This window comes from Aquarana catesbeiana, linkage group LG01 (genome assembly GCF_042186555.1).
Source record: "Aquarana catesbeiana isolate 2022-GZ linkage group LG01, ASM4218655v1, whole genome shotgun sequence".
Taxonomy (NCBI): Eukaryota; Metazoa; Chordata; class Amphibia; order Anura; family Ranidae; genus Aquarana; species Aquarana catesbeiana.
The window spans coordinates 515493278-515518255 of NC_133324.1; the positions used below are offsets into that span (position 1 = coordinate 515493278).

Genomic DNA, 24978 nt, shown 5'->3' on the forward strand with positions numbered 1-24978 from the left:
TCCCAGAGCACCACCTTAACCACTTGCTGCCTGCCGTTAGGGATGAGCCGAACACCCCCCTGTTTGGTTCGCACTAGAACATGCGAACAGGAAAAAAGTTTGTTCGAACACGCGAACACCGTTAAAGTCTATGGGACACGAACATGAATAATCAAAAATGCTAATTTTAAAGGCTTATATGCAAGTTATTGTCATAAAAAGTGTTTGGGGACCTGGGTCCTGCCCCAGGGGACATGGATCAATGCAAAAAAAAAAGTTTTAAAAATGGCCGCTTTTTCAGGAGCAGTGATTTTAATAATGCTTAAAGTCAAACAAAAGTGTAATATCCCTTTAAATTTCGTACCTGGGGGGTGTCTATAAATATGCCTGTAAAGGGGTGCATGTTTCCCATGTTTAGAACATTCTGACAGCAAAATGACATTTCAAAAGGAAAAAAGCCATTTAAAACTACTCGCGGCTATTGCAAGGCTGTGGGGGTCCCCCTAAATTCCATACCAGACCCTCATCCGAGCACGCAACATGGCAGGCCGCAGGAAAAGGGGGGGGGGGATGAGAGAGCGCCCCCCCTCCTGAACCGTACGTACCAGGCTACATGCCCTCAACATTGGGAGGGTGCTTTGGGGTAGCCCCCCAAAACACCTTGTCCCCATGTTGATGAGGACAAGGGCCTCATCCCCACAACCCTGGCCGGTGGTTGTGGGGGTCTGCGGGCAGGGGGTTTATCGGAATCTGGAAGCCCCCTTTAACAAGGGGACCCCCAGATCCCGGCCCCCCCCCCTGTGTGAAATGGTAAGGGGGTACAAAAGTACCCCTACCATTTCACTAAAAAACTGTCAAAAATTTTAAAAATGACAAGAGACAGTTTTTGACAATTCCTTTATTTAAATGCTTCTTCTTTCTTTCATCTTCTTCTTCTGGTTCTTCCTCCGGTGTTCTTGTCCAGCATCTCCTCCGCGGCGTCTTCTATCTTCTTCTTCTCGGGCCACTCCGCACCCATGGCATGGGGGGAGGCTCCTGCTCTCCTTCTCATCTCCTTCTCATGCCGCTCAGCATCCATGCTGGCATGGAGGGAGGCTCCTGCTGTGTGACGGCGTCTCCTCGTCTGACGCACGGTGACTTGACGGGACTTCCCTGTGACATCATGGGGAATGCCACAGGGAAGTCCCGTGCGTCAGGGGTGGGCGGGGTCACCGGGAGGCCCCACCCCCCGTTATTTAAGAACCGTCAGACGAGGAGACGCCGTCACACAGCGGGAGCCTCCCTCCATGCCAGCATGGATGCGGAGCGGCCCGGAGAGGAAGATGAAGAAGAGAAGAAAAGAAGAAAAGAAGAAGAGAAGAAGATGAAGAGAAGAGCGGGAGCCTCCCCCCATGCAATGGGTGCGGAGCGGCCTGAGGAGAAGAAGATAGAAGACGCTGCGGAGGAGATGCTGGACGAGAACGCCGGAGGAAGAACCAGAAGAGCCAGAAGAACCAGAAGAAGAATATGAAGGAAGATAGAAGAAGAAGCATTTAAATAAAGGAATTGTCAAAAACTGTCTTGTCATTTTTAACATTTTTGACAGTTTTTAGTGAAATGGTAGGGGTAAGTACCCCCTTACCATTTAACACGGGGGGGCGGGATCTGGGGGTCCCCTTGTTAAAGGGGGCTTCCAGATTCCGATAAGCCCCCCGCCGACCCCCACAACCACCGGCCAGGGTTGTGGGGATGAGGCCCTTGTCCTCATCAACATGGGGACAAGGTGTTTTGGGGGGGCTACCCCAAAGCACCCTCCCAATGTTGAGGGCATGTGGCCTGGTACGGTTCAGGAGGGGGGGGGGGGCGCTCTCGTCCCCCCCCTCTTTTCCTGCGGCCTGCCAGGTTGCTTGCTCGGATAAGGGTCTGGTATGGATTTTTGGGGGGACCCCACGCCATTTTTTTCTTTTTAATTTTGGCTGGGGTTCCCCTTAATATCCATACCAGACCTGAAGGGCCTGGTATGGAATTGAGGGGGACCCCCACGTCTTTTTTTTAAAATTTTGGTTCGGGGTTCCCCTGTGGAGAATTCCCATGCTGTTTTTATCAATGAACTTCTATGTGTATTGTCGGACCGGCAATGCAATAGCCGCGAGTAGTTTTAAATGGCTTTTTTCCTTTTGAAATGTCATTTTGCTGTCAGACTGTTCTAAACACGGGAAACATGCGCCCCTTTACAGGCATACTATAGATATCCCCCAGGTACGAAATTTAAAGGGATATTACACTTTTATTGTTTGACTTTAAGCATTATTAAAATCACTGCTCCTGAAAAAACGGCCGTTTTTAAAACTTTTTTTTGCATTGAACCATGTCCCCTGGGGCAGGACCCAGGTCCCCAAACACTTTTGACAATAACTTGCATATAAGCCTTTAAAATTAGCACTTTTGATTTCTCCCATAGACTTTTAAAGGGTGTTCCGCGGCATTCCAATTTGCCACGAACACCCCAAATTGTTCGCTGTTCGGCGAACTTGTGAACAGCCAATGTTCGAGTCCAACATGAGTTGAACTCGAAGCTCATCCCTACCCGCCGTATAGTAAAATGACGGCGGCGGGGTGGCAATCTCATTCTGGGACAATGTCATATGTCGGTAAAGTCGAGATCGGGTCACATGTAAACAAGGAAGTGCCATTTAATCGGCTCTCTGGCTCACACTGACAGTGTGTGGCGAGGAAAGCGGATCAGCAGCATCTCCTCGCAGGAGAGACCTCTACAGGTAATCAGGGCACTAATCAGTCCCCTGATAACAATACAGCCCCAGCAGTGCCCATCAGTGCAGCATATTAGTGCCTCCTCATTAGTGCTGCCTCAGCAGTGAAGGAGAAAAATTACTTATTTACAAAATTTAATGACAGATTTTTTTTTTTTTCTTTAGTTTTCTGCCGGTCTTTCTCATTTTTTTAGCAAAAAATAAAAAACCCAGCAGTGATTAAAAACAACCAAAAGAAAACCCTATTTGTGTGAAAAAAAAAGTCATTTGGGTACAGTGTTGCATGACTGCAATTATCATTCAAAGTGTGAGGGCGCTGAAAATTGGCCTGGGCAGGAAGTGCCGGTAAAAGCCCAACTCTAGGTTGACGTAAATCCCTCCTCACAGTTAATAGTTTGAGATATACATACACTGGACGTTTTAAAAATGCCAGTAGCGTTAGCTGTACCATGAGTTTTGCAGTAGTTTTTCAGCGATTTTTTGTTTGTTTTGTTTAGACCCCTGATGTCTCTCCAAAGGCCACCCCCCAATTAAAAAAAATAAAAATAAATAAAAAAAAAAAAAAAAAAAATCATAGCAAGGCACCTTTCACACAGGCACCTCCATGGGATGAAATCTGCTTGTTCACCAGAGGATCCCCCACAAATGACAGGTCCGCTGTGCAGAGCGGAGACAGACAGTCCCGCTCTCCTCTATGGGGAGATCAGGTGAAAATGGACAGCTTGTCCATTTTCATCAGATCATATCCAATCCGTCAGACAGATGGAAAATAGGACCTCCATCCGTCTGTTGATTAAAGGCAGGATAGGATAGCGGCGAAAGTCAATGGACTTGTCACCGCTGACATCCACCGCTCCATAGGAGAGACTGGAGGGTCCGATCAAGTCCGCCTGAAAAACTGGACAGGTGGACCTGATCGGACAGCTTGTGTGAAAGGGCCCCAAAGATAAATTTAGACATGTGTCTAAATCGCCCTTGCCTCTTTTGATGGTATTGCGAGTACCTGTGTATTGTCTTGAGTATTAGTGCCAGGAAGCTAGCTGTTAGGCAATTTGAACAGGGTAAAATCCTCACTAAATTTAATAGGTATGATGCCCGGCGGGTGTGGAGAGGTGACTCTGTACATCTTGCTGCATGTATGCGTTCCTTGATCATCCGATCGAGGGCGAATACTGCTGTGCAAAATGTAAGCACATTGTTTCCCTGGAAGCCCAGGTTCTGAATCTGGGGAAGCAACTGTCAGCACTGAGAAGTCCCTCCATACTAAAGGAGAGCCAGGAACGTACATGACAGGTGCCGGCAGGGGCCAGCACAGAGGCAGGTGGAGACAAAGAGGTACAGGTACTAGCAAAGAGTAGATGGGTGACAGTCAGGAAGGGTAGAGGGGGAAGTGCCAGGGAGGCCGATCCAGGACTGGAGCATCCCAATAAGTACGCTCCATGGAGTGACATTGGTGAAACCGGTCAGGGACCAGCACTGCTGGAGCTGAGGGACTCTCCTAGCTGCCGGGGGAAGAACTCCTCCAGTGAGAGTGGGGGGACAGTGAAGGGAAAGGAAAGACAGATTCTGGTGGTAGGGGACTCAATTCTTAGAAGGACAGAGAGGGCAATCTGTAACCAAGACCTGAAGCGCCGAACAATATGTTGTCTTCCGGGCGCTCGGGTTTGGCACATCACGGATCTTGTGGACAGATTACTGGGAGGGGCTGGGGAAGACCCGGCTGTCATGGTGCACGTTGGCACCAATGACAAAGTCAGAGGCAGATGGAGTGTCCTAAAGAACCATTTTAGGGACTTAGGAGCTAAATTGAGGAAAAGCACCTCCAAGGTAGTATTCTCAGGAATACTACCGGTACATCAAGCCACCCCAGAAAGGCAGAGGGAGATTAGGGAAGTAAACAAGTGGCTGAAGAGCTGGTGTAGTAAGGAGGGGTTTGGGTTCCTGGAGGACTGGGCCGACTTCTCAGTCGATAACCGGTACTATAGAAGGGACGGACTGCACCTAAATGAGGAGGGTGCAGATCTGCTGGGAATGAAGATGGGCAAAAAGTTAGAGGGGTTTTTAAACTAGGCAATAGGGGGGTCCAGAGGTAGAGATAGCCAGCGCGGAAGATATTTCAGAGGGTAGTATTGGGGGCATTAGTGATAGGTTAACCAAAGCACAAAAACACAAGGCAAGTATAGTAGCAAGTCCTAGTTGCAATCTCGAAACACCCAATACGAGGACAATATGTGACCAGTCTAAACTATGTGGCATGTTCACCAATGCCAGGAGCATGGAGGACAAGATGGGTGAACTAGAGATACTGTTGTACAAGGAGGATTTGGATTTTGTGGGAATTTCAGAGACCTGGTTCAACAGCTCCCATGATTGGCTGGCAAACACTCAAGGGTATACCCTTTATCGCAAGGATAGAGGGTAAAAAAGGGGGAGGGGTATGCCTATATATAAAAAGAATAATGTACAAGTAAATGTGAGAGATGACAACGCTGAGGGAGCTAGGGAGGAGGTGGAATCCTTATGGATAGAGCTCCAAAGGGATGAAGCTAAGGGGAAAATACTGGGAGTATGCTATAGGCCCCCTAACCTGAGGGAGGAAGTGGAGACAGATCTCCTATCACAATTTGGATTAGCAGCAAGGATGGGAAGTGTTATCATAATGGGGGATTTTAATTATCCAGACATAGACTGGGCGGAGCGAACCGCGCATTCTTTTAAGGCTCGCCAGTTCCTTAATATCTTGCAAGACAATTTTATGGGTCAGATGGTAGACGCACCAACTAGAAATAAAACATTACTGGATCTACTGATTACGGATGTGGAAATACGGGGCAATTTAGGTAACAGCGATCACAGGTCAATTAGTTTCAGTATAAATCACACAAATAGGAAAAATAAAGGGAATACAAAGACACTGAATTTCAAAAGAGCCAACTTCCCTAAACTACAAACCTTGCTAAAAGGCATAAATTGGGACAAAATATTAGGAACAAAGAATACGGAGGAGAGATGGGTTTGCTTTAAGAGCATATTAAATAAGGGCATTAGCCAATGTATCCCATTGGGTAATAAATTTAAAAGAGCGAACAAAAATCCTGGATGGCTTAACTCCAATGTAAAAATGCATATAAAAGCAAAGGAGAAGGCCTTCAAAAAATACAAGGTTGAGGGATCATCCTGAGCATTCAGACTTTATAAAGAATGCAACAAGAAATGTAAGAGTGCAATTAGGATGGCTAAGATCGAACATGAAAGACACATAGCGGAGGAGAGCAAAAAAAATCCCAAGAAATTCTTTAAGTATGTACACAGTAAATAAGGGAGGACAGACCATATTGGCCCCATAAAGAATGAGGAAGGACATCTGATTACAAAGGATGGTGAGATGGCGAAGGTATTGAATTTATTCTTCTCCTCAGTCTTCACGAGTGAATCAGGGGGCTTCAGTAACCAAAACTGCAGTGTTTATCCTCATGACACAACACAGGAAGCACCTCCATGGTTAACAGAGGACAGAATTAAAATTAGACTTGAGAAACTTAACATTAATAAATCACTGGGACACTTGCATCCGAGGGTACTTAGGGAACTCAGTCAAGCGATTGCCAGACCATTGTTCCTAATTTTTACAGACAGTCTACTGACTGGAATGGTACCAGCTGATTGGAGAAAAGCCAATGTAGCACCAATATTTACAAAGGGCACAAGATACATCCCTGGGAATTACAGACCAGTTAGCCTAACATCAATAGTATGCAAACTCTTGGAGGGGATGATAAGGGACTATATACAAGATTTTAGTAATAAGAACGGTATCATTAGCAGTAATCAGCATGGATTCATGAAGAATCGTTCTTGCCAAACCAATCTATTAACCTTCTATGAGGAGGTCAGTTGCCATCTAGATAAAAGGAAGGCCCGTAGACGTGGTGTATCTGGATTTTGCAAAAGCATTTGACACAGTTCCCCCCATTAACGTTTACTGTACAAAATAAGGTCTGTTGGCATGGACCATAGGGTGAGTACATGGATTGAAAACAAGGGCGAGTTCAGAGAGTGGTGATAAATGAGGAGTACTCGGAATGTTCAGGGGTGGGTAGTGGGGTTCCCCAGGGTTCTGTGCTGGGACCAATTCTATTTAATTTGTTCATAAACGACCTGGAGGATGGGATAAACAGTTCAATCTCTGTATTTGCAGACGATACTAAGCTAAGCAGGGCAATAACTTCTCCGCAGGACGTGGAAACCTTGCAAAAAGATCTGAACAAATTAATGGGGTGGGCAACTACATGGCAAATGAGGTTCAATGTAGAAAAATGTAAAATAATGCATTTGGGTGGCAAAAATATGAATGCAATCTATACACTAGGGGGAGAACCTCTGGGAGAATCTAGGATGGAAAAGGACCTGGGGGTCCTAGTAGATGATAGGCTCAGCAATGGCATGCAATGACAAGCTGCTGTTAACAAAGCAAACAGAATATTGGCATGCATTAAAAAGGGGATCAACTCCAGAGATAAAACGATAATTCTCCCACTCTACAAGACTCTGGTCCGGCCGCACCTGGGAGTATGCTGTCCAGTTCTGGACACCAGTCCTCAGGAAGGATGTACTGGAAATGGAGCGAGTACAAAGAAGGGCAACAAAGCTAATAAAGGGTCTGGAGGATCTTAATTATGAGGAAAGGTTGCGAGCACTGAACTTATTCTCTCTGGAGAAGAGACGCTTGAGAGGGGATATGATTTCAATATACAAATACCATACTGGTGACCCTACAATAGAAATAAAACTTTTCGTAGAAGAGAGTTTAACAAGACTCGCGGCCACTCATTAAAATTAGAAGAAAAGAGGTTTAACCTTAAACTACATAGAGGGTTCTTTACTGTAAGAGCGGCAAGGATGTGGAATTCCCTTCCACAGGCGGTGGTCTCAGCGGGGAGCATTGATAGCTTCAAGAAACTATTAGATAAGCACCTGAATGACCGCAACATACAAGGATATATAATGTAATACTGACACATAATCACACACATAGGTTGGACTTGATGGACTTGTGTCTTTTTTCAAACCTCACCTACTATGTAACTATATGTAACTATATGTAACTATGTCCTGAATTTCCTTTTTCCAGACTTCTGAAAATTGCAGAAGTCTTCCCCCCAACTTGGTGAGGGGGGTTGCCTCTTCATGATGAGGCTTTAGGATTCTGATTTGCAGATTTCCTACCCCAGGGCTTCTTTTGAGCCTGGGTCTGACCCCGAGTCCTTCCTCTAGAGTCTGGTGGCGGAGGCCGTCGCCACTGCCTAGAGGCAGAAGCCCCTGGCGCAGGGGAAAGAGTCCGTTTAAATGCAGGGCATTTATATTTTCATTTGACTGGTAAAAAGGTACTTTTCCCAGCAGAAATTGTCTGGATACATTTATCAAAGTCTTCTCCAAATAGTCGCTCCCCCTGAAAGGGGAACCCAGTTAGGAGGTTTTTACATGGTGTTTCACCAATTTTTCAACCACAGGATTCTGCGCATATGTACAAGCATAAGCGTGAGGTGGGATGCCTGGTGAATAGAGTCTTTGATGGCATCTATGGCAAAACATAATGCCTTAGGTAGTTCAGCCAAATCTTGAGCTTGCTGTGTAGGAAGCACTCTAAGGGCCTGTTTGAATTGGTCCTTTAGGGATTGGCAGAAGCCTATCGCGGCAACTGCGGGCTGGGTGACGGCACCTGCTATGGAAAAAGCAGACTTTAGCAAGGATTCCAACTTATCTGTTGGATCTTTAAGCATCTGTGCATGGTCTACAGGACAAGTTAAGTTATTATTCACATTGGAAATCGCAGTGTCCATTGCTGGTACTTTCCATTTTTTGGAGAATTTCTCCTCCAGAGGATAGAGAATTGAGAACCTCTTAGGAGGGAGAAAATATTTATCCAGTTTATCCCATTCCAAAAAAATAAGCTGTTCAAGTAATGCGTGCACACGAAACGCATGAAAAGGATGGAGCCCACGTTTTCATGAGACTCTGTTAGAGGCAGCATGAAAGAGGAACGAACCATCTCTGTAAGAGTTTGTATCAGCAAATTTTCAGATTGAGACGCTGAAAAAAGTTCATCCAACGGTGTTTCCTAAGTAGAAGAATCATCGGTAAGCTCTTCTTGATTGATTGAGGGTAGAACCTCATCGTGTGCCCACCGTTCCCCTTGTAAAGCTGAAGCTGGGGAGGGGGACCTAGTAAGTTTCCTATCCATTTAAATGGAGGATGTGATTAAAGCCACTAGTCCTTCTTCCAGACCCTGGAGTGAGGAGGAAAGGGTTTCTTCAGTCACGTATGCAGGTGCTGAGATGTGAGAGGCAGCTGCACCAACAATTTGCTCTAATGGCTCACCCCGAGTTGCCGTGATTGGTAATTCAGGCGAGGAAGACAGCGTGGAAATACAGCTTGAAATCCCAATGCCTGGGGTGAAACCTTTACTCTTTTGGCAGGCATAGTCCCAAGTACAAAAACAGAGGCGCTATACACATTGCACCAAATCGCTGAAAATAGTCAAAACTTTTAAAAATTGCTATACAGTTCAGCTTAGGCCCTGCCGCCTATCCAGATCCAACATTGGGGGGGGGGGGATGGGCGGCAGAGCCTCGTGCAATGAGGCACAGACCTGTGTAAAAAAATACAGCCACAGTAACAAATTTTCAGCGGTATAATAGCAGGACCCTCCGTCTCCCCCACGGCGGGGGGTAATTTGTAATTTAAGGGAGGGGGGGGGGGGAGTACAGCACTGCTGTCCCCCTAACCCTCTGGTCCCATCAGGGGAAGAAAAAAAGACTTTTTGCAGATTTTCCTACCCTGCAAAAATCTGCTTCCACACGCTGCACAGCCAGGCACGGAACTGAGTAAACAGTGAGACAACAGAGTAAGGCATGTGCATAGACTCCATCTAGTGGAGATTTTAGGGCATGACATTTTTCCTTCAATGAAAGAAATGTATAGATGTTTTTAATATCCAAGTCTCTCTTTCCTTACCTTGTCCTCGCTGCAAGATTTTGCTGATGTAACAGAAAATCCAGCTTTCACCCATCACGGCGGGTTATGTTTAACAAACCTTCAAGGACAGGGTCCATTAAAAACGGGGTCCAACTGCCTTGGGCCTTGTATAGCACCCCACATCAGCAAGCTTGAGGTAATGTAACAAGACCTAAGCCCTGGGTTCCTGGGGTCCAGCTCTAAGAGAGGCATTACAGGCAAAACCTCGTGCTTCGGATACGAGGTCCCAGGTATCATCCATTTTAGGCCTTAGTGGCACGTGGATGGATCTGGTTTCTTTTTGTGGAGGAATTTAAATCCAGCATGGATCCCTCCTGGAGCTCCTCAGAGCACCTCTTCACTCGTGACCAAACACATTAGACACTGGCGAAAAAACTGATGTGCTCCTGGAAGGAGGAGGGGTTATATAGGGGAGTAAAGTGAAGTGCAGCGCAGCGCCCAGCTGTCTCCCAGGGGCGCATTTTCATACTTTATCCTCCATGCACAGCTTGCTAGTTCAGGCTTTATTAGCCATGAGCATGGCTGAATCCCAATAAGGGTCTGTTTCCTCTTTATATGTTGACCTTATAGTATTGCTCTGCTGGCCCCATACATGTTTGGAGTGAAGGCTTTTACCTGCCCCTGTTCAAATATTTGAAATTCACTTACTTCAGAATTTTGAAAACTCATCGCCCACCTAGGCAGTGGGTATATATAATAGGGGTGCTGAAATTAATCGTTGCATCGCGATTCGGGTGTCCCCGATGCGGCATTGATGCATGAGGACTGGAAAAGCGATGTCGGGTGACATCATTACGACTAGCCCCGGCCCTCCCGGGAAAGCGCTCCGAGCGTATTTTTAAAATGACTTTATTTGAATAGATGTTGTGTTACTATAGATGCTGTGCCCCCGCTGTATTTGCTTTTTAAAAAACGATGTCACTTCACAGCGAATTTCGCCGTAGTACGGTCCGATTCCGCTCATGTGACTCCCGGCCCGTCCCTCTCCGCTCTCCTGAGTCCTGACATCAGTGGGGAATTCTCAGTCCCCCCCTCCTCTCTTCTGATACGATAACTATAGTCAGCAGGCGGGACTGAGAATTCCCCGCTGAAGTCAGGACTCAGGAGACACATGAGCGGAGAGGGGCGAGACGAGCCGGGAGTCACATGAGCGGGATCGTACTATGGCGAAATTCGGTATGAAGTGACATCATTTTTAATCATGGACATAAGGACAGAGGTGGACTAAAAAGGCATGCCAGGTATGTCTGTTGAAGTGGGAGATTTTAGAAGCGGCATATTGCCATCACAGCATGAATTTAAGCCCTTGCTAACTTTATAAGCACAGATATGTGATGTAGAGCAGGGGTGGTTGGAGATGCTGGTAAGAATTCCATACTCTGTTCTGTAGTCAGGAAAGGTGAAAGAATAATTTGTGTAAATTGCTCACTGTCACAGACCTAGCCGGGACAGAGGCTGTTGGAGAGGACTGTATGCAAGCCTGTTGCCTTTTGATTATGGGCCCTGGATTTTCAATGGATTCATTCTGTTGGGACACATCCTGTGAGGAGATGCTGGTGTCATCAACCTGTGTTTATGTTAATTGAATGAGCTAATGACATTGTCCTCTATACAATGTAGGAGACGGGACGACTGCTATTGTGTTAATTAACTGTATGAAGCTCGGTGACCACAAGTCTGGGCGAAAGGTCATGTCTCAGTCACCTAGGCTGTATAAAGGATTAGATAATTAGCTCATGTTAATTAAGTTACAGTTGTATTGTTAGAGGAGGTTCCAACGGCATATAAAGTCTTGTAACTTTGATTCATAATAAACAGTCCACGTTAGCAGTGAAGCAAGTGTCGCCTTGTTTTCTGCTCAGAGAGGTTGGAATATCTGATATCTGTATACAGACTGGGAGGAAGTGGTATATGACGGAAGCACTCAAGCGGAGTGTGGGACGTTCCGTGACATTGGTGGCAAGCAGCGGGAAAGCTTCCTGCAGTCTGGGACATCCAAACTTCCATCTGGATCCAAGGTCCAGATAGCAGGAGAGGAGAGGTACAGATACCAGCCGCCATGGATGAGGAATTCAGAAGGAGGTTGCGAGAGATGCAGATACAGCACAGAGGACCAGTATCGGAGCAGGTCCTGCTGGGATGGTGCGATTCTGTTCGCTGCAAACTCTGGAAGGAAGCGCTAGCCCGTGAGCAGCGACACCAGAGAAAAGTTCTCCCCTCCATCGAGGAAAGGTACTGGTCGCAGTACGGACTGCGGGTGCGGTTTTTGGGAGAAAAACCACACAAGAAGCAGACAGCTGAATTAAGCAGGCTGGTCTGGGCAGAGATAAAGCTGGATGAGAGCTACAGAGCCCTCCGGTGGCATGTATCCCAAGCATGTCCCTGGATAGCGGATGACAGCCCAACGGAAGGCTTAAGCTACGGCGGCTTGGGACTGTTTGTGAAGCTGACAGGGGACCCTAACTTTGGGAGTGATTTGGAGCGGCGGGTGGACGAAATCATGGATTTCAGAGAAGGGCTACTGAACATTTCGGAAGTGCACTGGGCACAGGAAGATTTGGAGTTTCTGGCCGTTCAGGAATGGGAGCTAGAGATCGCCTACAGACGGCTGCTAGACATTGCTCAGTGCCAGGGCTGGGCTCCTTTTGCCTGGGACTATCAGGAAATACCAGCTGACAACCCTGAAATCCTGGCTGAAGAGTCGGCAATGTGGCAGAGAAATAGTGTGCTTTGCCAACCTGCCCCCACAGCTATGGAGGCGGAGGTCTTATGGCAGATGCAGCAAGTGCTGACTGACCTTGATGATCCTGTTTCTGCATGGGATGATCTTGGATGGAGGAATGTGCCTGTCCAGCAGCATGCCAGAGAATCTGCAGTGGAAAATCTGGAGATTGCCATCCCCAAAGCTGAAGTGCTGACAACAGGACAGAGCTCTGCTAACCTCTGCCCAGCACTGATAACATCTTCTGGGTTCCATGGACAGGAGATGGTGAACCTCCATCCCCAGACACCAGTTGCAGAGACAGGGGATTTGATAGACTTTTCTGCTGAGGAAGAACAACCTGATGAGCCTCCAGCAGAAGAGCTGCTATCAGGGCCAAAGTTCACTGTGTTCTGCCCAGCACCAACAGTGGCTTCAGCCTTCTTGAGAGAAGAGGTAGTCGGCCTTTCTTCTACAACACTGACAGGGACATGTGATTTTCTGCCAGCAGCATCTATGGAGTTAAAACAAACTTCTCCAGCTGAAGATCTGGTAACTGAACAGAGGGTCCAAGACCTCTGTCCCACACTTTTACCAATTCCAGAGACTGGGGATTTAATAGACGTTTCTGTAGAGGAGGAACCACCTGGCAAACCCCCAGCAGAAGTGCTGGCAACCGGACAGAGGGTCCAAGACCTCTGCCCCACACCTGCAGCAATTGTGGAGGCTCAGGCTGAGAAGATGGCAATCACTTCCCAGCAGCAGATACAGGGGGAGAAGGGAGAGGAGGTGTGTGTTGTCCCTCCCCAACAGTTGGCCAGGGTGGAGGAAGTGGGCTTTCCTCCCCAGCAAAGATCCGTGTACCTGGGAGACAGTACCATCGACATGTCGGCCCAGCAGCCAGATGAGGGAATGGAAAAGGAAGCAGCCGGCTCACCTCCCCAATGGCAGCTACACAGTTTGGGAGTGGAGGAAGCCAGCCTCCTGCCCCAACAGTTAGCCGGAGCAGAGGATGCGGAGTCCCCAGCAGAAGTGCTGGCAACAGGGCAGAGTGCTACCAACCTCTGCCCAGCACCGGCAACAACTACAGAGTTCCAGGGAGGCGGGGCAGTCGGCCTCCCTCTCCAACAGTTAGCCGGAACAGATGGTGTGGGGTTTCCAGCAGAAGGGCTGGCAACAGGGCCGAGGACTGCTGGACTCTGCCCTCAACTAACAGAGGATGGATTTCCTGTGAAGGGGGATGGGACTTCAGTCTCCACCTGTATACCCCAGGGATGCTGGGCAGTGGGCCCCGATCCCCAACAGCATGACAGAGTGAGCCCAGACACCCTGTCTCCTCTCCAGCGGCAGAAAGGATTCCAGGGAGAAGAGCCAGTCCAGGCCTCTCCCCAGAGACAGATATGTTCTCAGAGAGGCAGATGTTGGCTGGGTGAGTAATACTCTGTTTGGAACAATTTGTTTGGGGTACTGTGTGGGTACAGGCAGTAGAGGACTGGAACTATGGACTAACTTCGGAGTCAACCCGTCTGGGGTCTCCTCCTGTGTTAGTCTCCTGCCGAAAGGGGAGAAATGTCACAGACCTAGCCGGGACAGAGGCTGTTGGAGAGGACTGTATGCAAGCCTGTTGCCTTTTGATTATGGGCCCTGGATTTTCAATGGATTCATTCTGTTGGGACACATCCTGTGAGGAGATGCTGGTGTCATCAACCTGTGTTTATGTTAATTGAATGAGCTAATGACATTGTCCTCTATACAATGTAGGAGACGGGACGACTGCTATTGTGTTAATTAACTGTATGAAGCTCGGTGACCACAAGTCTGGGCGAAAGGTCATGTCTCAGTCACCTAGGCTGTATAAAGGATTAGATAATTAGCTCATGTTAATTAAGTTACAGTTGTATTGTTAGAGGAGGTTCCAACGGCATATAAAGTCTTGTAACTTTGATTCATAATAAACAGTCCATGTTAGCAGTGAAGCAAGTGTCGCCTTGTTTTCTGCTCAGAGAGGTTGGAATATCTGATATCTGTATACAGACTGGGAGGAAGTGGTATATGACGGAAGCACTCAAGCGGAGTGTGGGACGTTCCGTGACACTCACCTTGTGGTTTGGTTAAGGCTTCTGGTAACAGGTAGTATGGTTTATAGGCTATGGTTTTCGAAATCTGGTCAGGAGAAATTTGTAAATATTTTCGAAGCAATCTTTTAAGTTCGTAGTTTTTTTACTAAGCCAAACTTAATTGCCCCTATCAAAATAGGCATCATTCAAATAAAGAAACTTCACTGATATGTCTTCTGCAAAAATCCAATTCAAGACGCAAAGATCCAAGAATTGCTATGTCTGGAAGTGAGGGGATGAGGGGGATGATGTTTGGGCTTTGAACTATTGCCAGCAGGCTTAGAAGGGACAATATGGAGGGCTTTTGGGCATTAGGGTCAGTTAGAAAACTGTACTTAGATTCTGATTGCTAGCTCTTTGGCTAATTAACACCTTTGCTATTTTTATTTTATTCTTATTATTTTGTTTTTAATTGTATTTTCTGGGATATTATTTACTGCAAAACTTCCCTTTAAAAAAAGGGCTTTTTTTTTTTTTTTTTTTTTTTTTTAAGTAATGGGGCTTTTTTACTTTGGGGAGCTTAAAGGGTAGCATTAAATTTTTACTGGTTATCTGTTCTTGGAGCTGCATTGTTTGAAAGAAAAAAAAAAAAAAATCAAATAAGTGTCCACTTAAACCACTTCACATTTTATCACTCAAATTCACCCCCCATATCCTCACAAATAAAATAAAAAAGTTAGAGATACAGCAGTTAAAGCAATTATACCTGATTAAAACTATTATGCCGCTGGACAATTTTATACTACTCTACTACTCTGACATCAGGACTCCGGAGACACGTGAGAGGAGAGCGGAGAGAGGAGAGCGGAGAGAGGAGAGCGGAGAGAGGAGAGCGGAGAGAGGAGAGCGGAGAGAGGAGAGCGGAGAGAGGAGAGAGGAGAGCGGAGAGAGGAGAGCGGAGAGAGGAGAGCGGAGAGAGGAGAGCGGTGGGACGAGCCGGGAGTCACATGAGCGGGATTGTACTATGGCGAAATTTGGTATGAAGTGACATCGTTTTTCAAAAAGCACATACAGCGGAGTATTTGAAGTCAGCAGCTACAAAAAAAGTGTATCTTCTGACTTTTAATAAATAAACAAACACTCACCTGTCCCACAATCCAGCAACGTGGCCACCCACACCCTCCCTTCTCTCCCCTGCCTGTCCACGGCGCTGGCAATACTACTGTGGGCATCCGGCTGTGACAGCTTGCCGATTCACAGCCGGGTACGCATGTCTCACTGCGCTTACCTGCATAGCCGGGCAATCTTTTGGGAACTGTGATGTCTCCCAGAACATTGCAGGGTGGAAGGGCCGCCTAGGCGGCCCAAGCGGAAGCTTGTCAGTAATCGTGATGCATCGTGGAATCGAATCGAATCGTGAGACCAGTGAAGATGCGCACCCCTAATATATAAAGCGTATTCCAACTTAGGATAGAGAGATTCCTTCTCTTATCTGTTACGTCTTTGAACCTTGGTCGTGTCCGGAAGAAGCCTAACGGCGAAACATGCAGACGTACAAGGGCTCACTGTACAAATTGCATAGATGCATATGTATGTTTTCTATTCTCTTTGAAAATTATGTCTATATTTTGTATTTATTTTAATAAATGCAATTATTTATATTGTTTTTTTTTCTCCATTGTTTCCTGGCCTATAAAGTCTGATTTCTGGTAGTACCTCCAGTAGTACCCCCTTTTTTCCCCCAAATATTACGGACGTGGCAATTGAGTGCCCTCTCTTTCTAATTATAGGGGAAGTAAACTTCCTTAATTAGGGTTTACCAGTATCAACACCTGACGGTAGGCTATAACCCATTAAGTAATTAAGGCTCTGTGTCCCATGATGTACGATAAAGAAATATGGTTTTGGGGGGTCTTTCACAAATTCTGAAAACTGTAAGGGAAAAATTAAACCTTCAGATTTTTTGAGAAATTTGGATATACAAATGTTTGTTATTTATTAACTTAATACAGGTTAAGTTTTATATTTAGTAGGAATTTAGTAAAACGTGCCGTGTGCTGTAAGAGAAATATAAAGCAATGGGGGGGAAAAAAAAAAAAAAAATCACAAAAATGGCCTGGCCACCTGAGGTGTAAAAATGTAGCACAGGGCCAGGGTTAAGCTTTTATCAGAGTTAGGCCTCATATATACTGCTTCTGGTAAATGGACATTTTTTTCAGCTGCCCATGAACTCTCCTCTATGTTATCTTATCAGTACATGTACACAGGGTCCTTTATAGTTGTTTCTAGGCAGTTGAGTTTAGAAGCTTTTTTTGGAATGCAAAATAAAAAAATGGAGCTCAGACGCTGAGTTTAGAGTTTATGAAACGCCAAATGCCTGTAACAGCTTGTAAACGCTGCTAAACGCAGTAACTCGTGTTTAGCAGTGTTTCGTTTACAGACGTTTTTCATTTAAAAAAAAAAAAAAAAAAAAAAAAAAAAAAAAAAAAGCAAATGCAGCATGTAAACGCTTCTAAACGGCCGTTTCTAGACGCCTGTTTCTAGCTGTCAAGTTAAATCGTTCAGGAGAGGTTGAACGTCCCGTGTACATGAAGCCTAATGCTCCTAAAAGTTGGCACAAAAATGAAAGCGTATGTATAGCCAAATCTTTGTTAGGTTTGGATATAGTAGGAGTGGTGTTAAAACCTATAGGTTTATTTTTTGCTGGGGAGACTTTTCATTCAGCTTGGAAAAAAAAAAAAAAACGCCAGTCCAGGAGTGTAGAACACAAACGGCCATGCCACTGCAGAAATAGTGTCTGGCTATGACGTGTAACAGCTTTCACATTGGGAAGGAGAACAGCCTTCTCCCAGTCAGATGATTGAATGCTCCTTTTCTTCAGGTTGTGAAAGAGGTCAGTGCAGAAATAGCCTGATTGCTGTGTGCATGTTCCCAGCAGCAGTGGCTCTCACATTAGCGCAGGTTGTCAGTGCGGTTTAGAAATAGCAGCCGACTTGGGTGTGTGAGCTCCCACATTCTGCTTCAATGGTAGGCTGAGTGACACTCTCAGAGCAGGGGACAGGAGAAACTGCAGCTAGGGCTCTGTGCAGCCAGGATTCTGGTGCTTCCTGAAGTGTTGGATCCTAATAAAGGAGACCTTTGGTTATTGTTATAACCAAAACACACATACTCACCTCCATGCTGAGTGATGCTGTAGCTGTCCCCTGCCAGCTCAAAGTCCAAGAACTGAACAATCATACAATCACTGATCGCTCAGTTCTTGGTCAGCTCTAAGACCCCTTTCACATTGAGGCGCTTTACAGGCGCTAAAAATAGCGCCTGTAAAGAGCCGCTCCTGTCTCTCCAGTGGAGCGGTGCGCTTGCAGGATGTTAAGAAAACTCCTGCAAGCAGCATCTTTGGAGCGGTGCCCATTGAAATCAATGGGGCAGCGCGGCTATACCGCCGACACACTCACCTCCCCGCTAAGCCCCCTTTGCAGCTGAGAACAGAGATTATATATATATATATACATACACACTGTTTTGCAAGGTGAGGGTTCATATATACTTCAAGATTTGGTGACAAGGTCTCATTAAACTAATGCTTACTCTGGGGAGGAAAGGATTAGATGATGCTGGAGGTCACCCAGCCTGAAAATCAGGGGGAGGGGGGGATCTAATTGATTTGCTGCAGCTTTGTAAGAAGCTCACAGTGTGCAATGAGAGTGACAGTACAGGCAGGGAACATGTACCGCTGCACATAACCGAAGGCAAGGCTGGAGTTCAGCTTTAAACACTGCAATAACATTGATTAACAGATGCAAACAACATCTGTCATGACTGTGGCTGCTACTTACAGTAAAAGGATTGTTTAGCATATAAGCACTTGTATTACTCAATGACAGTTTAGTCTGGGTTCACACAGGGGCGACCTAGCCGCCTGACATGTCATGCTCCATGCAGTGCAATGGAACTGTTCTAATAGGAGCGACTCAAGTCGCTCCGACTTAGCAAAAAGGTTCTTGTACTACTTTGGGGCAACATCAGAGCGGCTTGCATGGACTTCTATTAACTACCACACACCGCAGAGGGGATATGATTTCAATATACAAATACCATACTGGTGACCCCACAATAGAAATAAAACACTTCTGCAGAAAGGATTTTAACAAGACTCGTGGCCACTCAACTACGTAGAGGGTTCTTCACTTTAAGAGTGGCAAGGATGTGGAATTCCCTTCCACAAGCAGTGGTATCAGCGGGGAGCATCAATAGCTTAACCGCTTGCCGACTGCCACACAGATGTACAACGGCAGAATGCCGCAGGCAGGCAAATGGGCGTACCTGTACCATACCACTGACGTCAGCGGCGCATGCTCTCGGAAGGTCCGCCAGATGCCGACGGAAAAGCAAAGCTCCTTGCTGGGAAAAAGGACTCCCGCGCGCATGTGTGGGAGTGATGTCATTGCGGCTCTAGCCACTCACAGCGCCGAAGCCGCTAACCCGGAAGAAACGCAGAGGGAACATGTCAGCTCCCTCACCGGTGACACCGGTGCTTCGTTCTAAGGTATTTCATGATGAGCTAGTGCCTTTGGCTTACAGGTTTTTTTTTTGTTTTTTTTTACAATGCAACCGCTTTAAATATAAAAAAAAAAAAAAAAAAACAAGGCATTATTAACCTGGACACACCAAGACATTGCAAGGCTATGTCCAGTTTTACTAACACATGCCAAACTAGGCTCAGGTGTGAAAGTAGTAGTAAACTGCCAGAAAAAACAAACAAACAATGGGCCACCCTGAAGGTTTAAGTCATAACGTACTAGTATGCACTGCATACTAGCACATTATGACAGACTTACCTGTACACTGTCACGGCTCCTCGGTGCTGCCACCTTCGCTTCCTTTCAGGTTTGCATGCTCCGGGTGTATGAATGGCTGGGGCTGCAATGAAGTCACTACTGTTCATGCGCGTGGGTGCCCTTGGTTCCGGCACGGTATGCCGTCCCTTCAGAGTGCATGCGCCGTGACGTCATCGGCTGCATGTTGTGTTAACTCCTAAAAAGTGCAAGTTTAGGAGATATTCACTGTACCTACAGGTAAGCCTTATTATAGGCTTAACTGTAGGTACAAGTTCAAAAGTGGAGTTTAATACCACTTTAAAATGGCGGATTGACGTCCGGGAAGTGGTTCTGTTATCCTGACTGGACGTCATATGACGTCCAGCAGGATAACATGCCGCAGCGCGCCCCCGGGGGCGCGCATCGCGGCGATCGGTGGGCGGTGTGTCAGTCTGACACACCGCTCCACCGATCTTGGTAAAGAGCCTCCGGCGGAGGCTCTTTACCACGTGATCAGCCGTGTCCAATCACGGCTGATCACGCTGTCAATAGGAATAGCCGTTGATCGGCTCTTCCTCACTCGCGTCTGACAGACGCGAGTAGAGGAGAGCCGATCGGCGGCTCTCCTGGCAGGGGGGGTCTGCGCTGATTGTTTATCAGCGCTGCCCCCCCACAGATCACCAGGGATCGCCACTAGGACCACCAGGGAAGGGGCAACATGTGGATGGCCAGGTATGTACCCCATGGCCATCCACATGTGCCCAGTGTGCCAAATCTGTGCCAATCAGTGCCCACAAATGGGCACTGATTGGCACCATTATGCTGCAGTGATGCCCAGCAATGCCACCCTTAGGGGCATCACTGCAAACAAGCAGTGCCATCAGTGCCACCCATCAGTGTCCATTCATGCCACCTGTCAGTGCCCATCAGTGCCCATCTATCAGTGCCCATTATCAGTGCCACCCATAAGTAACCAATGCCACCGAGTGCCCATCAGTGCCACCTACGAGTGCCACCTATCAGTGCCACCTCATCGGTGCCCATCAGTGCCCGTCAGGGCAGCCATATCAGTGCCTGTCATTGAAGAAGAAAACATACTTATTTACAAAAAGTTTTAACAGAAACAAAGAAAAACTTGTTTTTTTTTTCAAAATGTTCGGTCTTTTTTTATTTGTTGCGCAAAAAATAAAAACCGCAGAGCTCTATTTGTGGGAACAAAATGATAAAAAAAACTTGTTTGGGTACAGTGTAGCATGACCGCGCAATTGTCATTCAAATTGCGACAGCGCTGAAAGCTGAAAATTGGCCTGGGCGGGAAGGTGTCCAAGTGCCTGGTATTGAAGTGGTTAATGTGTGTATATAAAAGGTCAATGAGTTTTTGGACTACTGACAGACCCTTGCATTTTTCATCCAGTGCTGCACTGACGTTTCTAGTTTCTGAGTCATGGGGAAAGCAAAAGAATCGTCAAAGGATCTGCGGGAAAAGGTAGTTGAACTGTATAAAACAGGAAAGGGATATAAAAAAAAATATCCAAGGAATTGAGAATGCCAATCAGCAGTGTTCAAACTCTAATCAAGAAGTGGAAAATGAGGGGTTCTGTTGAAATCAAACCACGGTCAGGTACACCAACTAGAATGTCAGCCACAACTGCCAGGAAAATTGTTCGGGATGCAAAGAAAAACCCACAAATAACTTCAGGTGAAATACAGGACTCTAGAAAAACATGTGGTGTGGCTGTTTCAAGATGCACAATAAGGAGGCACTTGAAGAAAGATGGGCTGCATGGTCGAGTCGCCAGAAGACATCTATTACTACGCAAATGCCACAAAGTATCCCGGTTACAATACGCCAAACAGCACAGAGACAAGTCTCAAACCTTCTGGCACAAAGTCATTTGGAGTGATGAGACCAAAATTGAGCTTTTTGGCCACAACCATTAACGCTACATTTGGAGAGGAGAGGAGTCAACAAGACCTATGATAAAAAGGTACACCATTCCTACTGTGAAACACGGAGGTGGATCGCTGATGTTTTGGGCTACAAAAGGCACAGGAAATTTGGTCAAAATTGATGGCAAGATGAATGCGGTATGTTATCAAAAAATACTGGAGGAACATTCATCAGCCAGGAAGCTGCGCATGGGACGTACTTGGACATTCCAACATGACAATGATCCAAAACACAAGGCCAAGTCGACTTGTCATTGGCTACAGCAGAATAAAGTGAAGGTTCTGGAGTGGTCATCTCAGTCTCTTGACCTCAAAATCATTGAGCCACTCTGGGGAGATCCAAGAATTTACAGGAACTGGAGGCTTTTTGCCAAGAGGAATGAGCAGCTTTACCATCTGAGAAGATAAAGAGCCTCATCCACAAATACCACAAAAGACTTCAAGCTGTCATTGATGTTAAAGTGGGCAATACACGGTATTAAGAACAGGGGTATGTAAACCTTTGATCAGATCATAAAAAAAGAGTAAACACAGTTGATTGATAATAAATGGCTTCAGCCAAACACTAACCATGAGTGAAAGAAAAGTTTTTGTGTTATCATTCAAATTCTCTGAAAAATGGCCAAGAAATCAAATTCTGCCAGGGTATGTAAACTTATGAGCACAACTTTATGTATCCTTGTCATAACATTTAGATGTTGTATCAATAAGGAGTTCTGTAGGATAGCAACCAGGTATAGTCACTTATAGGGACCGACATATTGCCACTTATGCCTCGTTTCCACTGAGCGGATCGGTACGGTACGCTATTTTGGGTGTTTCCATTATGAAAGCGGCCCATACAACCAAACCGTACCGCTCCATTCAGGATCCTGCTTCAGATGTGGGGCCATAGAAAATGGAACGTTTCGGTTAGGGCGAAGCTACGATACATTCCACTGATTGGCTGACAGAAAACCCTCTGCTGTGCTATGCTGAGGCATTTTTTCTAAACCCTGTATGGCCCCTTATGGTCCCACTTGCAGTGGAAATGCTCACCAGAATAGACCGGACCATTCTAGGCCATTCAAACTGTACTGACCCGAACCGATCCGCACAGTGGAAACGAGGCATTAGATAGTCAAGGTGGAGCAGGCACTATCTACCACATATTTAATCCAGGCAGGCAATGCTGCATTTGTGATTTGAACTGACGACCCTAGTGCTGCTAAGCAGAAGTGCTAACCACTTAGCCACTGCGTACAGAGGTAAAATCCCAAACACAGACAGACACATAGCCAGCCAGTCATTCATTATGACAGATGGACTTTTACTTTTGGATCAGTAAAGAAATGCCGCTCTAGGTGAGTGACTGATTCTCACATGATCTGTGAACTGCAACCCAGGGTGCTACATAGGTCGTCTGAGATTCAGTAACATGCAAAATCCAGAAAAAAAATTTCATCAGCAGTATATGACAGTCTTATGACTTCTATCAGTGCCAAATTGGCCCAATGTGAACGTAGGCTTATCCGGACATGTTCTGGAGTCAGTGGAAGAAGAGGAGGATCTGTGCATACAGGATCAAACAGCCCTTTTCACACAATGCAGAGGATTAACCCCTTAGGTTCCACTGAGCATAACAAGCACGCTTTACTGCATATACCGACTTATTTTACTGTTGTGGGTTTAGTAACACTTTAGCATCTCAACCACATGCTGAGAACACGGCACAGCAAACCTGAAAAGATTTAACAATTTTTGTGCTGCAGAACATACTTTTACATATCTTTTGATTTTAAATTGAATGTGAAGGATGTGACTGCTTTCGAAAGCAAATTAGATTGAAGCGATTGTAATCTTCCTTGTACTTTCCCTTGCTTTTCATTTAAGGCTGTGTTCACATGGAGCGGATCCGTTTTGACGGACTCCGCTAGCTCAGCGGGGGATTGCTCCGTTGATCTCTGCTAAGCAGGTAGATCTTTCTCCGCTCACTGTGCAGGGACAGACCTTGTCAGAGCCCCACTATTCTCTTTGGGAAGATCGGATGAAAACGGACAGCATGTCTGTATTCAACTGATCCCATCTGCTGGTGAATGTATTGCCATCCGTCTGTTTTGAGCGGATCTTGTAGGATCGGACGGCAGCGGACACATCACCGCTGACATCCGCCTGCCCATACAAGTCAATGGGTGGCCCGATTGGATCTGCCTGAAAATCGCGTGAAAGGGGCCGAACAGTTTATCTTACAGAGTTCCAGACTTGATTAATTCTCCATGGCTAAACAATGAACAAACGTTATTTATAAGCATCAAAGTTGGAATGGACCAGTCACTATTATAATATAATTAGAGTGATCGAGTTCTCCCGAAATCTCGCATTACGAAAGGAACCAATAAATGACAGACTAGCAGATATTGCGTTTTTATAGCTGTTACTTTAACTTTTGCGACATTGATTTACCATTTCAATATTTCAAGGTTTTAAAATGCTATTTTTCAAAACTCCCACGGCACATCTGCAAATCTCACGCGGAACACCGTTTGAGAATCACTGCTTTAGGTAAATAAAGCCCACAGTATAGGAGATGTGTGGATTTCTGCCATAACTCCCTGCCCAAGTCCTTTCACTTTCAGTGGGTGGCTCACCCTCCTGTCCTTACAATCAGTCTGGTTACAGACGAAGCCTCCCTTGTATAAACAGGCAAGCCATCCTGCCTCGTATAACAGTATGCCTGGGTCTTGTACCAATCGTCTGCTTCCTCTCCACGGTGATATGGGAGCTCTAGAATGTTCTCGGACACCATGAAGAGGACACTTCCCAATGCAGCTTAGGTAGAAGTACGTCGTGCTCCTAGCAGCAGCAGACATGGCGGCATCCTACTGCCATACATGGTGCCCATGCAGAGTCCGCCCTATGCGCCTCTGGTTCCACATGTCAGAGCGGACACTATAGACGAGCGAAGCGCGGATTCATCACCGCCCACCTGCTGCCATTCCCCTTGACAACCGGTATTCCTCCACTACCTCTCTGCACGCACAGCATGGCACATGGCTCCCTCTCTTCCCCACCAACTCCCATCCCTCTCACCGGCAGACGAGGGCTTATCTCAGCGGAACAGTTATGACAGAAGTACCGCCCGGCCTCCGGTAGAGCCTCCGCCATTTTCCGCTGCCTTGGAGATGACGCACGGGGACGTCAACACGCTGCGACCGGCTGACGGCGAGAGGAAGGGACCAAATGTGTGATGTATTTGTGTAGTGAGGGGGTCAGATCCGGGACAGGGAGACAGCGGGAGGGATTTCCGGCTGATTGAGGTGTCTGGGAGGGAAAGGTCAAGTGCTTGGCTTCTGTTTTCCATTGTGCCGGTGTTCTCCCGAGAAAGTTCCGCTCGGCTGATAAGTTCCCCCCTCTACTGCGCAGGCGCTGCGCCTGCGCACTAGGATCCGGCGGAAATAGCCGAAGCTGAATAGCTGAAAATCAGCTGTACACGGCGCCTGTAAGAGGGCCCCTCGCGGGTTCGCTTCGCTCGCCACGCTTCGGGCACGGCCTCGCTTCGCTCGGCTCTTTTAGATTCCCCCTCTAGGTCCACTTGGATGGTAGGGAAGGAACCTGGACCCAGAGCGCAGGCGCCGTGTACAGCTGATTGTCGATCTTGAGCTTCGGCTATCTCCGGCGGCTGTTAGTAGTTCGTAGCGCCTGCGCAGTAC

The 24978-nt window shown here is 46.6% G+C and overlaps 1 protein-coding gene across 1 annotated transcript in view; it reads right to left on the bottom strand.

Annotated features, from left to right (window-relative positions):
• Positions 1 to 24523, bottom strand: part of RNF126 (ring finger protein 126) — a 108400-nt gene extending 83877 nt beyond the window's left edge. Inside the window, exon 1 of the mRNA XM_073594042.1 lies at positions 24359 to 24523. Coding sequence (XP_073450143.1) covers positions 24359 to 24433 — 75 coding nt within the window. The 5' untranslated portion in view covers positions 24434 to 24523. The remainder of the gene's footprint in view (positions 1 to 24358) is intronic.
• Between the last annotated feature and the right edge of the window lie 455 nt (positions 24524 to 24978).